The sequence below is a fragment of the Mustela erminea genome, chromosome 9 (genome assembly GCF_009829155.1).
Source record: "Mustela erminea isolate mMusErm1 chromosome 9, mMusErm1.Pri, whole genome shotgun sequence".
NCBI classification, from domain to species: Eukaryota; Metazoa; Chordata; class Mammalia; order Carnivora; family Mustelidae; genus Mustela; species Mustela erminea.
In genome coordinates this window covers 14,628,176-14,642,536 of record NC_045622.1, presented here as the reverse complement: position 1 = coordinate 14,642,536, position 14,361 = coordinate 14,628,176, and the positions used below count along the sequence as shown (strand labels likewise).

The 14,361-nt window shown below is 41.7% G+C and overlaps 1 protein-coding gene across 1 annotated transcript in view; it reads right to left on the bottom strand.

Moving 5' to 3' along the window:
• Positions 1–1,232: 1,232 nt before the first annotated feature.
• ARCN1 (archain 1) overlaps positions 1,233–14,361 on the bottom strand; it is a 29,910-nt gene continuing 16,781 nt past the window's right edge. The window contains exons 6-10 of the mRNA XM_032356328.1: positions 12,685–12,850; positions 8,861–9,008; positions 8,027–8,135; positions 5,418–5,622; positions 1,233–2,790 (exon numbers count right to left, since the gene is read on the bottom strand). Of these exons, the coding sequence (XP_032212219.1) occupies positions 2,701–2,790; positions 5,418–5,622; positions 8,027–8,135; positions 8,861–9,008; positions 12,685–12,850 (718 nt within the window). The 3' untranslated portion in view covers positions 1,233–2,700. The remainder of the gene's footprint in view (positions 2,791–5,417; positions 5,623–8,026; positions 8,136–8,860; positions 9,009–12,684; positions 12,851–14,361) is intronic.

The following is a 14,361-nucleotide window of genomic DNA, read 5'->3' as shown; positions in this document are numbered from 1 at the left end:
AGTGTGAACAACTTCCCATTAATTGGAGGGCAAAGCTTCCCGAGTCCCAGATGCACCGGCTGATAGATCCAGGGTTAGAAACTACTGTGGGTAGATGAATTACAGATCTTTTTAAAAAGGAATTCCTGACCACGAGGTGTGTTCCCTACCTCCTCTGTGTGGAATTAATTAATTCAAAGCAGGAAGCACAAACCTCCTACATTAAACAGAATGCTCAGTCAGATCTAATTATTTTGTTAGTCTCCCTCACAGGAGGCCAACAAGAAGTCCACTGGACACAGTGGTGGGACTTAGCTGCCAGTCAGGGCTGTCGCTCCGCCCTGGTAAGCTTCCCTGGGCTAAGGTTACATTGTCGGAGAGGCACGCCACACTGCAGCGACAGGGACCGGAGACTTTGTTATTTCTCTTAAGGAAAAAAAAAATTCACTCTTGGTTTTCACCATGAAGATAAAAACTTCATCATTCCCACTCATTATTCACTACAGAGAGCAATTTGTCTTCCAATAAAATCTGTTGACAGTCAATAGTTCTCTTAAGTTAAATAAAAACAAAGTTAGGATGAAATCTTCCCTGAGGGAATTAGCAAAACTCCCCAAGCATCTATGCCCCCCCCCACAGGATCACTTACTTCTTATCACCATTGCTCTAATGGGGAAGAGAATGCTCTGAGAGATCACCGATCATTGTTATTCTTTAACAGATGAAGCCTCATGTTTCTGACTCTACAACTATCCCTGACAAAATTAAAACCAGAAGTCCCTAAGTAGCATCAACTTCAGAAGCTCCACGGAACGGAGCACACGTGTGTACGTATGTGCGCGCTCACACAGAGAGAACACACGCGGAGGCATCGTATCTGTAATGTAGGGGAAGGCAGCGAGTACTCTCGGATAGAGATTCTTTTCTCTTAAAAAAAACATATCATTAATTTTTAAACTTAGATCCCATTACATTATCTCGAATTAGCAAGGAGACACCAGAGGATGAGACAGTCAAGAATCTAATAAACATTCATTTTATAATACTCTTTATTTGATTAAAGAATTTTCCTTCTTTGTGTACACTGGAATGTTATATTCCCTATGTATTTTACAGGGTTACAAAACATCTCTCATTTTAAATATTACCCCAAAAGTAATTTCAGGAAAAAAAATTGTGAAACTAAACAACTTTAAAAAAATCATATGGACAAGCAACTTTCAAACAAAACTGGATTAATAAGATCTCTTGCCTATTTAACTACATGACAGATTTCTTGTCCCAGTCCCCTTCCTCAAAAAAAACCTCATGTGGAAACCAAGCCAGAGATAAGGATTCTTCCCTGATGCAGTTAAGGGAAAGGGAAAGGCCAGAAATTTCTTTGGCAAACAATTCCACCCATGGCCATCTGTGTGTGACTGCTTTGCTTGGAGGACAGTACACTCTTTGCAGGGGAGGCCCGATGTCATCCCAAGTGGGAGTGGTCCTCTCCAGCCAGCTGGAAGTGCAGCAGGTCATCTCGTCATCTGCCTCTCCCCCCGCCTGGGGCCGCAGCCTAGCAGTAGCCCCAGCAACCCTACCAAGTGCAATACTGAGTTAGAAAGCCAACGCTGGGCTGCCTGATGTAGCCTTCTCCATTGCACAAGTAATGGATGAGAGGGGACATGAGGACACTCATCAAAGAGGGCTCAAGGGACAAAAATGAAGGCCTTCAGAGACAGGAAAAGACAGGAAAGGACTGAGAACACAGAGAAGAGCCAGGAAAAAGGAGGCGGTGAATTCAAGGACACGTGAATGGATTACAAAGACCATGAGATTTTATGTTTTAGCTGAAGTACCCAGAGTGCAGAGAACCAGAAGCTTGGGTAGCACCAGCAGCAGACAGGATTACCTGCAGATGTGAAAGCCCTCACTGGACATAACCATTCACCTCTCAGGCATCTTGCAAGTGGGGGCTGTGCCACCCAAAAGCTGCTTCTCAGTGGTCTTTACTACTGGCACAAGTGGGATTCACAGTACTATTCTAAACTAGAGGGACACAACTGGAGAGAAAACAACATGCAAAGGAATGGAGGGACGAGTAGACATAGGAAAAGGACAAAGTACACCCTTATCTGTTAACTTCTACACCTCAGACCCCTTAAGCAGTTCACCTATCCAGTCCAAAGATCGAGGATGGATTAGTTCAACCAGTTCCCAGGAATGCCAAACAAATACAATGCCTATATACGATGATCCTAGCACTTGACTGAGGTACAGAAAGAGAAAAACTCAAGGTAAAGGAAAGGAGTAGGAAAGATTAAAATTTGCAGAGAAAAAGAGAAAAAAAAATATTTGCAGAGAAAACTTTTTAAAAATGAAGTATGAAATGTAACCATATTTAGGGGATTAAAACAAAGGAACAACAATGAGGCAAAGGAAGAGAAGCTGTTTAACTGGGGGGCTTTCTCTGGAGAGCTTGCTTTCCTGCTGGCCAGTAAAATCTGCCAAAGAAATCAGCAGCCTTTCCCTTTATGTTTGTGTCTTTCTTTGCCAAAGAACATCTCTGTGACACTTGAACACTGAGGGTGAGTTGAGGGTCCTTGCGCGCAGAGAATCGTGCATTGTACCAGAAAAAAAGGGTCTCCAATGGCTTGTAGATTTGGAAAAAACTCTTCAGCCACGGTTGGCTTCTTCTTTATTAATTTGAAAATTTTCTTTTCTGGTTCCCTCTTCTTGGTATTACAGGATTTCATACTTATCCACTAGGAAAGTGGTCTCTGTGGAAAACCTTACGGGACTGTTTCCATCTACCTGGGTCACTTTGGTAACCTAGGGAAACAAACAAAGAGTGAGGTAAAACATCAGGAGAGCGAGTCTCCACGGTGCTGACTATATTCTCAGGACAGAACAAACTCCCCTACAGCAATATTAAAAATAACGCAAAAACACTAAAAAGTTCAATTCACAATTGTGGCTTACAGCATCACTCTTCCTACCAACAGGATTAACTTACTTTCTAGGCAGAAAAGACAACTGTTTGCATGAGATGTACAGTGCTATCAAGTAAAAGATCTAGAATGAGTGGCCACTACTCAGGTCCTGCCCCAAAGGAAAGTTCACAGACATTTAATTAGGCTGATCGATTAATATTTTGACCCAAAATGCAATATTCTGACTCTTCAACTTCATCTGCCTGATTTGCCCTCCAAGTCTCACTAAGCTGCCCTATCAGACTTATTTCTAGACATGGCTGGATCCTTCTATGAGATCTTGTTTTCTCTTTTTCATTGTATATGTCTAGTTTAATGAATTACCTGTAACACTAGTGCCTGTAATGGCATCAATACAAGCTTGAACCACTGATTATATTTTCTAATGAGGTTTTCAGAGAGCCCTACTCTTCGAATTGTCCCAAACAGGAAAATGTACCCATTTCTATCTCATGTCTTGGTTTCAAGCCTGTACTCCCAATAATCATGGGCTTATGCCAATAACTGAGAGTGGAGAGAGAAGTGCTTTTCGGAATTATCCAACACAGGAAGGAAACTGTAATCTCCTCAGCACTTATAGGAGAGATAGAGACCATCTGGGAAGACAAGATAGTGCCACAACCAGCATATCAACAAGTCAGAGGGGAAAATGAAAATATAAATTGGGTCCTTGTAATGCAACTTCAAAAAAATAGAGGAGCAATGAGTTAAAAATAATGATCTAAAGAAACAGTTCACAAATATCCATCACTTTGCTTATCTAAAGGACAAGGTCTGCAACAGAACTGGCTCATGATTTTCTGTATTAACAAAGGGAAACTGCAACATAAATAATCCAAATATATATATTTTTTAAATCTTTATTTATTTATCTGACAGGCAGAGATCAGAAGTAGGCAGAGAGTCAGACAGAGAGAGAGGGGGAAGCAGGCTCCCCGCTGAGCTGGGAGCCCGATGCGGGGCTCGATCCCAGGACCCTGGGATCATGACCTGAGCTGAAGGCAGAGGCTTTAACCCACTGAGTCACCCAGGCGCCCCTATTGTGGGTTTTTAAAAAAGATTTTCTTTATTTATTTCAGAGAGAGCGCGCCCGTGAGCGAGGAGGGGAGCAGGGGGAGGGGGAAAAGCAGACTTCATGCTGATCATGGAGACTTGATCCCAGGACCAAAACCATGACTGGAGCTGAAACCAGGAGCTGGATGCTTAACTGGCTGAGCCACCCAGGTGCCCTGAATAGTCCAAATATTGTATTCATTTGTATTAGAATCATTTTCGCAGGGAAGTAATTTTACCTTCCAAATAAAAAACTTTCTTGGGGATGCCTGGTGGCTCAGTTTGTTGAGTATCTGCCTTCAGCTCAAGTTGTGATCTCAGGGTCCTGGGATCAAGGCCCAGATCAGGCTCCCTGCTCAGTGGGGAGTCTGCTTCTCCCTCTCCCTCTGGCCCTCACCCCCACTTGTGCTCTTTCTCTCCCCCTCTCTCTCAAATAAACAAACAAATCTTTAAAATAAATAAATGAACAAACAAATAACAAAATGAAACAAAACTTTCTTTCCATCCTTGGGTTCAAACCAAGCAACATAAACAAGACATTACAAAACAAAGCGCAAACGAAAATTTAAAAATTAAAAAATAGGGGTGCCTGGATGGCTCAGGTCATGATACCAGGTTCCCGGGATCGAGCCCCACACTGGGCTCCTCACTCCACGGGGAGCCTGCTTCTCCTTGTGCCTGCCACTCCCCTTGCTTGTGCACTCTCTGTCAAATAAATAAATAAAATCATAAATAAATAAATAAAATTTAAAAATAAGAGGCATTATAAAACCATGGGTTGGCTGTTTTGGTAAATAGCTTTTAAAATGCATGAGATTAGGGCGCCTGGGTGGCTCAGTGGGTTAAGCCGCTGCCTTTGGCTCAGGTCATGATCTCAGGGTCCTGGGGTCGAGTCCCGCATCAGGCTTTCTGCTTGGCAGGGAGTCTGCTTCCTCCTCTCTCTCTCTGCCTGCCTTTCTGCCTGCTTGGTCTCTCTCTGTCAAATAAATAAATAAAATCTTAAAAATAAATAAATAAAATAAAATAAAATGCATGAGATTATTTTTTAAAAATAGGCAACTAAGATATACAAATCCTGCACAATCCATAAATACTTTTATATATATTCATATTCAATTTCTTTACCATGTCCAATCTAGAGAAGAAAACTGAGTTAAAGCAGGAGAGGAATTTGACTAAGATCACAAAATGAAATTCAATAATGGAATCCACAGGGAATACCGGCTTTTCTGATTTTTTTTCTTTTTAAAGTAAGCTCTCAGCCCAACAAAGGACTTGAACACATGACCTGAGGGTCAAGAGTCACATGCTCTATGGAATGAGCCAAGCAAGCACCCAGCTTTTCTAACTTTTGATGCCATTCTATTTATCTGGTATCCGTCCTACCATGTGCTCTTGATTAAAAGGGAATACCTGTATGTTACAGTAGTTTCTTTTAGAGATGAAGGAGACTTGAACAGGGAAGAAGTCGTTGGGCTGCCCAGCAATGCTGAACTCGAGGCTGCCACTCTTATTTTTGGCATCAATCACTGGCAGGCACCACTCCAAGGTATTTCGTCGGCTGTCGTGTCGATACTCGCCATCAATCTCCCCAATCACTGGGGCACCCACCCCAGATCTGTCATGAGAAACACTTGTGTCACCTTAGCTGTTCAAAGCTGGAAGAACTCTGCCAAGGAAAATCAGCCCTGAATTTGATTATGTTCCTCAAATTCTGCCTATTTTTTTATGGTTCTAGAAAAAAAATGAGGTTCCCTAATAACTTCCCTAATAAAACAAAGTCCTAGCACCTTGGCCAAGGATCTCACTCACTGCCTCTACAGATACAGACACATGCAACCACAGGTAACTGGCAGAGATATCCATGGGTGGCTCCAGCTTGTGGATTAGATCCAGACCTAGCAGGGGACTAAAACTGACAAATGTGTGAAGTGGGATATATTTTAAAAAATTCTGCACCAAGGGTTTGTTGCCTTGTCAAGAAGGAATTTTACCATCCTGTAGCTCTCTTTATTGGTGACCATGGTGGGAAACAGGTTGGTAGTAGCAGGGCAAAAAAAAAACATCATTATATGGTTAATTAAAATGGAGATGAATTTGGGCCTGTGGGAAGATGTCTTCAAAAGATTTTAGAATGTTTCAAAACCTGTAGATGACGCCAGTGGGTCTGATTTACAATCCAGTAAGTGGACTTTCACATGATAAGTGAAAACACAATCAGCCCTACCCAATATGTGAACATGATGGGAAAAAGAGACACACAACTGTACTTAATCTGCCAGAGAACCAGGGCTAGTTAGGACGTACTCTGCACCCTCACATGTGGCTGACAGGCAGTGTCACCCACTCCTACACACTGCAAATTTACCACCTTTTCATTCACCAGTGCCATTCAGTTCTTGTATTAGGGGCAGAGTAAATAAGGAAGACAAAGAGAAAAATTTAACATAATCAGCTCTTCCCTTTCAAGTCTACGGTCACAACTGTACATATGTTTCTTCTGCTGTTCTTCCGATTCTGATCTCTCAAATTTGATCAGTTCTAGACAACAGTTCCAGACAATAGGGTAAAATGTTGTGTAGGAAGGGTCTCTTCTGGAGACTATTGCAAAAGTAGACTACGACACAGGAAACCACCATAACCACAATTATACGGTAGTTGGAGAGGCCTAAAAATTGTGGCATCCTAAAAATAGCCCAGTAAAATAAATCTTGACAAAACAAAAACCACACCTGTTAGCAATGCCCAAGCCCTACAATGGTTCAAGGCAGCCATCTATTGTTCTGAAAGAATAACCAAGCTGTGAAGAATAAGACAGTTACTCCAATCAAGGACAGACTGATAACAGAGCATATTTTTTAAAATGGAAAATTATGATGAAAAAACCAGACCTGGCCATGTAAATGGCTGAATTATCAACAGTGAAACAAAATGACAAATTAATATCATTTTCTCTGCAATAATAATTAAGCAATATAACAGTAAAGATACACTAAGAATACATTTATTGGGTGTTCATAATTACACCTTGTACTTAATCGTGGGAGGGGCAGGTGCTGAGAGGTGGAAGAAAGGAGCTGGGTTCACTGGTGACATAATAACAGGGCCCACTCGCTGGAAGTGCTAGTGAGATAAACTTTAGGGAAAGACTATTTCCAGATGATCCTAGAAAGTAGGCCATTTAAGCACACATTAAAAACTTAACTGGAACTAAAAAAAAAAATGATAAAAAATAAAAACTTATTAGAACTAAATCTTCTGGGGATGTTGGACATTTTCATTATCTTAACAGTGGTAACAGTTTCACAGGTGTTTACATGTCAAAACTTATCAAACTGTACGCCTTACATATGTGTAGTTTACTGTATGTCAGTTACACCAATAAAACTGTTAAAAATTGATGAAAACTAATGTAAATATGTGCTCCAGCAGGAATCACTTGTTCACTTGAAAACATATTCTCATCTTTAGCTGAAAGTTTAGTGAGCCAAGTGAAAGAGAAAAAATTCAGTCTGACAGATTCAATTTCTCAGTTGCAAAACAAAACCAAGACTTTTTTTTTTGGACTGAGAAGTGGCTCCTCCTTCTGGAAGTCTTCATTACTACAAGAACAAACACAGGCCCAAGATGTGGAAACACAGCTCTACTACAATGGGCTTTGAGTTGGTTTTAAAACCAGTAGACTCCATTCCTTTTAGCGTGTACAGCTCAACACACTTTGACAGATGTATGTAACCTTGTAAACACCATCACGGTCAAATCACAGAACATTTCCCTATCCTCAAAAGTTCTCTTGTGCCCTGTTGCAGTCAACTGCCTTCCCCTCCACCTCCTGATTTTTGTTCTAAGAGAAAAACGTTGTCCCCCAATGTCATATGAGCATATGGTACTGTGGACTTTTGTAACTGGTTTCTTCTACAACTGGACGTTTTAAGAAGCAGATATCTTAGAATGGAAGGCCAACAGACTATTTCTATGCAGTCAGTACAGAAAAAAATGATTATGTGGGGGATACCACTTACGGGAGTGGGATGGTGATAATCACATCATTCAGTTCTAAATTATCTTCTTGTAACTCATATTCTATGTTGACATCACAGCCATTTCCACTCTCGGAGGGCCAGCAATTAACTGAGAAGAAAAGCAAAGCAGGAATACTCGAATATTAGAAAAAAAGTGGAGAGTGAGGCACCTGGGTGGCCCAATCATTAGGCAACTGCCTTCGGCTCAGGGTATGATCCAGGGTCCTGGGATTGAGCCCCACATCGGGTTCCCTGCTTAGCAGGAAGCCTGCTTCTCCCTCTCCTACAGCCCCTGCTTGTGTTCCCTCTTCCCTGTGTCTCTGTCAAATAGATACATACAATCTTTAAAAAAAAAAAAAGTGGGGGCGCCTGGGTGGCTCAGTGGGTTAAGCCGCTGCCTTCGGCTCAGGTCATGATCTCGGGGTGCTGGGATCGAGTCCCGCATCGGGCTCTCTGCTCGGCGGGGAGCCTGCTTCCCTCTGTCTTTCTCTGCCTGCCTCTCCATCTACTTGTGATTTCTCTCTGGCAAATAAATAAATAAATAAAATCTTTAAAAAAAAAAAAAAAAGTGGAGAAAGTTAAGATGGCAAGTGAAAGCTGACAGCTAACTACAGGCCTAAACTATTATAAAAAACTTTCAAAATTAAAGCTATTAAAGAATGAAAACTTGTGATTAAAATACAGCAAACAAAATGCAGCACTGAGCCCATTTTGAAAGAAAGCCATTTCGTCAACAAGAATTTTGCTATAGCAATAAAGATAAGCATGCACAAGGCCGGGTTATTTCTGTTCTCAGTGCAGACCAGCTTAGTGGGACCGACCAGAAGCACTTACTTGTCAGTGGAATAAAGGATTCTTCTGTGGTTTGTAGCCTCCATTTTAGCACTCCTACGTCACTGTTGACTGGAAATGACTTCTCTGGATTCTTCAAGCCAATCAAAGATTCTGCAGTGAAAAGTTTTTTATCTACATTTGGATGGGTCTGAAATAAAAAGTAAAAGAAAAACTTCTGAGTTCAGACATGACAAGATAGGAAACAAACTCCCTCTGGTCCTACATGGTCCATGATCTAAACATCTAAAATAGAGGACCATGGGGTGCCTGGCTGGCTCTGTTGGTGGCACAGCACACAGCTGCTGATCTCAGGGTTCTGAATTCAAGGTCTGTACTGGGTGTAGAGATGACTTAAAAATAAAATCCTGGGGGCTCCTGGGTGGCTCAGTAGGTTAAAGCCCCTGCCTTCGGCTTGGGTCGTGATCTCGGGGTCCTGGGATTGAGCCCCGCATCAGGCTCTCTGCTCTGCAGAAAGCCTGCTTCCTCCTCTCTCTCTCTGCCTACCTCTCTGCCTACTTGTGATTTCAGTCAAGTAAGTAAATAAAATCTTTTAAAAATAAATAAATAAAATCCTGGGGCGCCTGGGTGGCTCAGTGGGTTAAAGCCTCTGTCTTCAGCTCAGGTCATGATCCCAGGGTCCTGGGATTGAGCCCCACACTGGGCTCTCTGCTCAGCAGGGAGCCTGTTTCCCCACGCCCCCCTCTGCCTACCTCTCTGCCTACTTGTGATCTCTCTCTGTCAAATAAATAAATTTAAAAATCTCAAAAAAAGAAAAACCCTTAAAAAAAAAATAAAAGAGTACCTAAAAGAATGTCAATTTCTTTTGATTTAAAGAGAGATGTCCCTTCTTTAAAGACTTTTAAAAAGATTTAAGACATTTTGAAAATATGAACTGGGGGCACCAGAATGGCTCAGTTCTTTGAGTGGTTGACTCTTGATTTCAGCTCTGTTTATGACCTTGGGGTCACAGGATCAGGCCCTGCATCGGGCTCTGTGTTTGACAGGAGTCTGCTTGAGATTCTCTCTCTCCCTGTCCCTTGTCCCCACCCCCACCCTGAACTCTCACAAGTGCACTCTCTCTATATAAAATAAATAAATAAAATAAATCTTTTAGGGGCACCTGGATGGCTCAGTTGGTTAAGCATCCGCCTTCAGTTCAGGTTATGATCCCAGGGACCTGGGACAAAGCCCACACTGGACTCCCTGCTGAGTCGGGAGCCTGTTTCTCCCTCTCCTACCCACTAATTTGTGCTATATCAAATACATAAAATCTTTAAAAAATAAATTAAATAAAATAAATATTCTTAAAAAAATAGTAATTAAAAAAAAGTAACCTCAACCTAAGGCATTTTGTTTGTAACTGAGCAAATTAATAATTTTGTAATTTAAAAAGCTGAAGACCTGTAACCAAGTCCTTTCTAAAAATACTTCATAGGAAGCAACATCCTGGTAGGGCCAAGCACACCAAGTAGAAGACAACGGATCAGATGCCTGGGTCACATAGCAGTCCTGGCCTTACAGTCAGAAGGCAGGAGAGGGAAAAACTCTGTGGAAAGTTAGTTGCGATTCTGCGCACAGCAATAAATTGTTCAACGCAGGCCAACAAGATGGACTAATCTTTTAAAAAGAAGTCAGATTAAGAGAGAAAAGGGAGGGGCACCCAGGTGGCTCAGTCACTTAAACATCTGCTCAGGTCATGATCCTGGGGTCCTAGGATCAAGCCTAGTGATGGATCCCTGCTCAGTGGGGAGTCTGCTTCTCCTTCTGTCCCCCACCCCACTTGTACCCTCTCTTTCTCTCTGATAAATAAAACCTTTAAAAAAAAAAAAAAAAAAAGATAGAGAGACAGACAGACAGACAGAAAAGGGAAAAGAAGTAACTCCTGGACGGTAGCCTACATATACTTTAAGAGCCAGCAAAGCTGTTATCAGAACTATAAAGCAGTAGTTCCAAAAGGCAACTTTGTACTGCTTATGGGGGAAAAGCAGACAAAAAGATATTCTTCCTTGAAAATGATTTTTGTGACAAGAAATACAAGATCAACCATTTAAATAAAATGTGACAAAACTGCAATAATACAAAGAAGCTTCATACATATCCAGGTAGAAGAACATACATATTTATTTTGTAAGGATTTTTATTAACTTTTCAAAAACACCACTAGATACTGCCCTTCAGGGGCGCCTGGGTGGCTCATTTGGTTAAACTTCTGATATCAGCTCAGGTCATGATCTCGGGGTCCTGGGACTGAGACCCAAAGCATGCTCAGCACTCAACAGGGTGTTTGCTTCTCTCCGTCTTCCTCTGCCCCTCCCCCTGCTCTCAAACACGTTCTCAGACGGGGCACCTGGGTGGCTCAGTGGGTTAAGCCTCTGCCTTCGGCTCAGGTCATGATCCCAGGACCCTGGGATCGAGCCCCACATCGGGCTCTCTGCTCAGCAGGGAGCCTGCTTCCTCCTCTCTCTCTGCCTGCCTCTGTGCCTACTTGTGATCTCTGTCTGCCAAATAAATAAATAAAATCTTTAAAAAAAAAAAAAAAAAACACGCTCTCAGTGAATAAATAAATCTAAAAAACTTTGCCATTTTAAAAAAACTGTATTTCGGGGCGCTTGGGTGGCTCAGTGGGTTAAGCCGCTGCCTTCGGGTCAGGTCGTGATCTCAGGGTCCTGGGATCGAGCCCCGCATCAGGCTCTCTGCTCAGCGGGGAGCCTGCTTCCTCCTCTCTCTCTGCCTGCCTCTCTGCCTACTAGTGATCTCTCTCTGTCAAATAAATAAATAAAATCTTTAAATAAATAAATAAATAAATAAATAAAATAAAAAAACTGTATTTCAAGCAATATCCTGAACTATTTTACTCTTTGCATAACAGTAACAAAAAAGCATCTATCTGTATTTTTTTCTTTTTTTTTTTTTTTAAAGATTTTATTTATTTATTTGACATACAGAGATCACAAGTAGGCAGAGAGGCAGGCAGAGAGAAAGGAAGGGAAGCAGGCTCCCCGCTGAGCAGAGAGCCCGATGTGGGGCTCGATCCCAGGATCCTGGGATCACGACCTGAGCCGAAGGCAGAGGCTTTAACCCACTGAGCCACCCAGGTGCCCTATCTGTATCTTTCTTAAAGAGTATGAAGTCATTAGTTCAATTTCAAAATGACCTTTCATTTAATTCTACTATTAAAAATGTATTATAATACAACTGTCAGTTGCTCTCAACCCATCTGGTAACAGATATACTGCCTCAAGGTATCCGATGTATATAATAAATTAACTTCTTTCCTAGGCTTCTAGAATGGCACTAGCTACCTAAATTAATTTTCTGTGTTCTGTGGTTCACATGAGAAACTCCAGTTGAAAAAGACTATGCTAGGCAAATAAACTGAAGTCGCTGTTTTTTGTTTTTGTTTTTAAATTTTATTTAGGGGCACCCAGGTAGCTCAGTGGTTAAGCCTCTCCCTTTGCCTCAGGTCATGATCTTAGGGTCCTGGGATCGAGCTTGCATTGGGCTCTCTGCTCAGCGGGGAGCCTGCTTCCCCTCTATGCCTGCCTCTCCTCTTGTGATCTGTCAAATAAATAAATAAAATCTTAAAAAAAAAAAAGATTTTATTTACTTATTTGAGAGACAGAGAGACAGCAAGAAAGAGCACAGGTTGGGGGAAGGGCAGAAGGGGAAGCAGACCTCCGGCTGAGCAGGGAATCTGACACAGGGCTGGATCCCAGGGCTCTGAGATCATGATCTGGGCTGAAGGCAGACACTTAGCCCGAGCGACCCAGGCATCCCAGACAAACCGAAGTCTTAATACTCCCTTATCCAAAGCCTCTACACACCTGTAGCTGCACCCCTTTCTTATCTTCATTTTCCACATGAAGACGAATTCGGCCAAATTTATCATCTGAGATCCTAAGCATGATCATGCCATGCAATTCCATATTCTGCAACCCTCCATCCCGTCCACAAGTCAGTGTGATCTTTTCCTCAATCTTCATGTGCACACTGTAGAGAAAAAGTAATAAATTTGTTCATAAAGGCAGAAATCAGAATTCCCTTTCTCTAGGGTTTAACAGTGATTAGCCATCAACAACTTATTTTAAGGTGCTGTTGCTGTATATCCAGAATTTAAAGCATTAAACCTTTTATCCCACGGAAAAGTTCCCACCTGGAAAAGTTCCCACCTGTGCGAACAATAGTAGTTATTCACTGAAGAACTGTTTACAATAGAAGTTTGAAAACAGATGTCCATTAATAGGGAGTTGCTTAGATATATAAAGGTATATCCACAAAAATGAATCCTAAGCAGTTGTGAAAAGAGGCTAAAAACTAAAAATGCTTTTCATTTGAAAATAATTTCAAAAACTAAATATATTAAAATTAAACTAGGAATACATTTATACCTTTTTAAAATGCTATTAATATTTTATCCCACTATTTGTTTTATCATTTGCATATTCTCTGCAACTACTATTTTCTTCCTGATACAGTCACAGGCAGATTATACACCTCTTGGCCCTTTACCCCTGAACACTTCAGAGTACATCGTGTGAGAATAGGGATATTCTCTTACATAACCATAGCACTGTTACTAACTTCGCAAACTGACATCGATACTTTCTCTACTCTACCATCCCTATGCCAGTTCTGTCAGTTGACCTAGTAATGTCCTTTAAAGTAGTACAAGATCCCAGGGCGCCTGTACAGCTCGGTCGGTCGAGCGTCCGACTTTTTTTTTTTTTTTTAAAGATTTTATTTATTTATTTGACAGGCAGAGATCACAAGTAGGCAGAGAGGCAGGCAGAGAGAGAGGAGGAAGCAGGCTCCCTGCTGAGCAGAGAGCCCGATGTGGGGCTCGATCCCAGGGTCCTGGGATCATGACCTGAGCCGAAGGCAGAGGCTTAACCCACTGAGCCACCCAGGCGCCCCTGAGCGTCCGACTCTTGATTTTGCCTCAGGTCCTGATCTCAGCGTCCTGGAATCGAGCCCTCCATTGGGTTCCACGCTCAGTGCAATCTGCTTGGGATTTTCTATCTCTCTCTCTCTCTCTCTCTCTCTCTCTCTCCCTCTGTACCTCCCCCAACTCAAGCATGTTCAGTGTCTCTATGAGATAAATAAATGGGTAAAAGCTGTAAAAGGAGAAAAAAATAAAGTAGCACAAGATCCAATCTAGGATCAAGTATTATTAGATGTCATGTCTTTATAGCTTCAAATAAGGATACTCTCATCTCCAAAATAAGTAAGTGAATAAAGTAATTGGAAAATGCATCTAGTATGCTACCACTTAGGTATAAAAAAAAAAGAAGAAGATAACATATTTTTATTCACCTACATATAGACTATACTCTCCAAAGAATATACCAAAAATCTAGTTAATTCTAGTTGCCTCCAAAAAGAGAAACTTGCTGGGATGGGTGGGAGAAAGACTTTTTGTTGTAATACTTCTCCCTTTAGATTTAATTTAATTCTATTACTTAAATAGGGAGGGGGAGGGGAGGAGCAGAGGCAGAGGGACC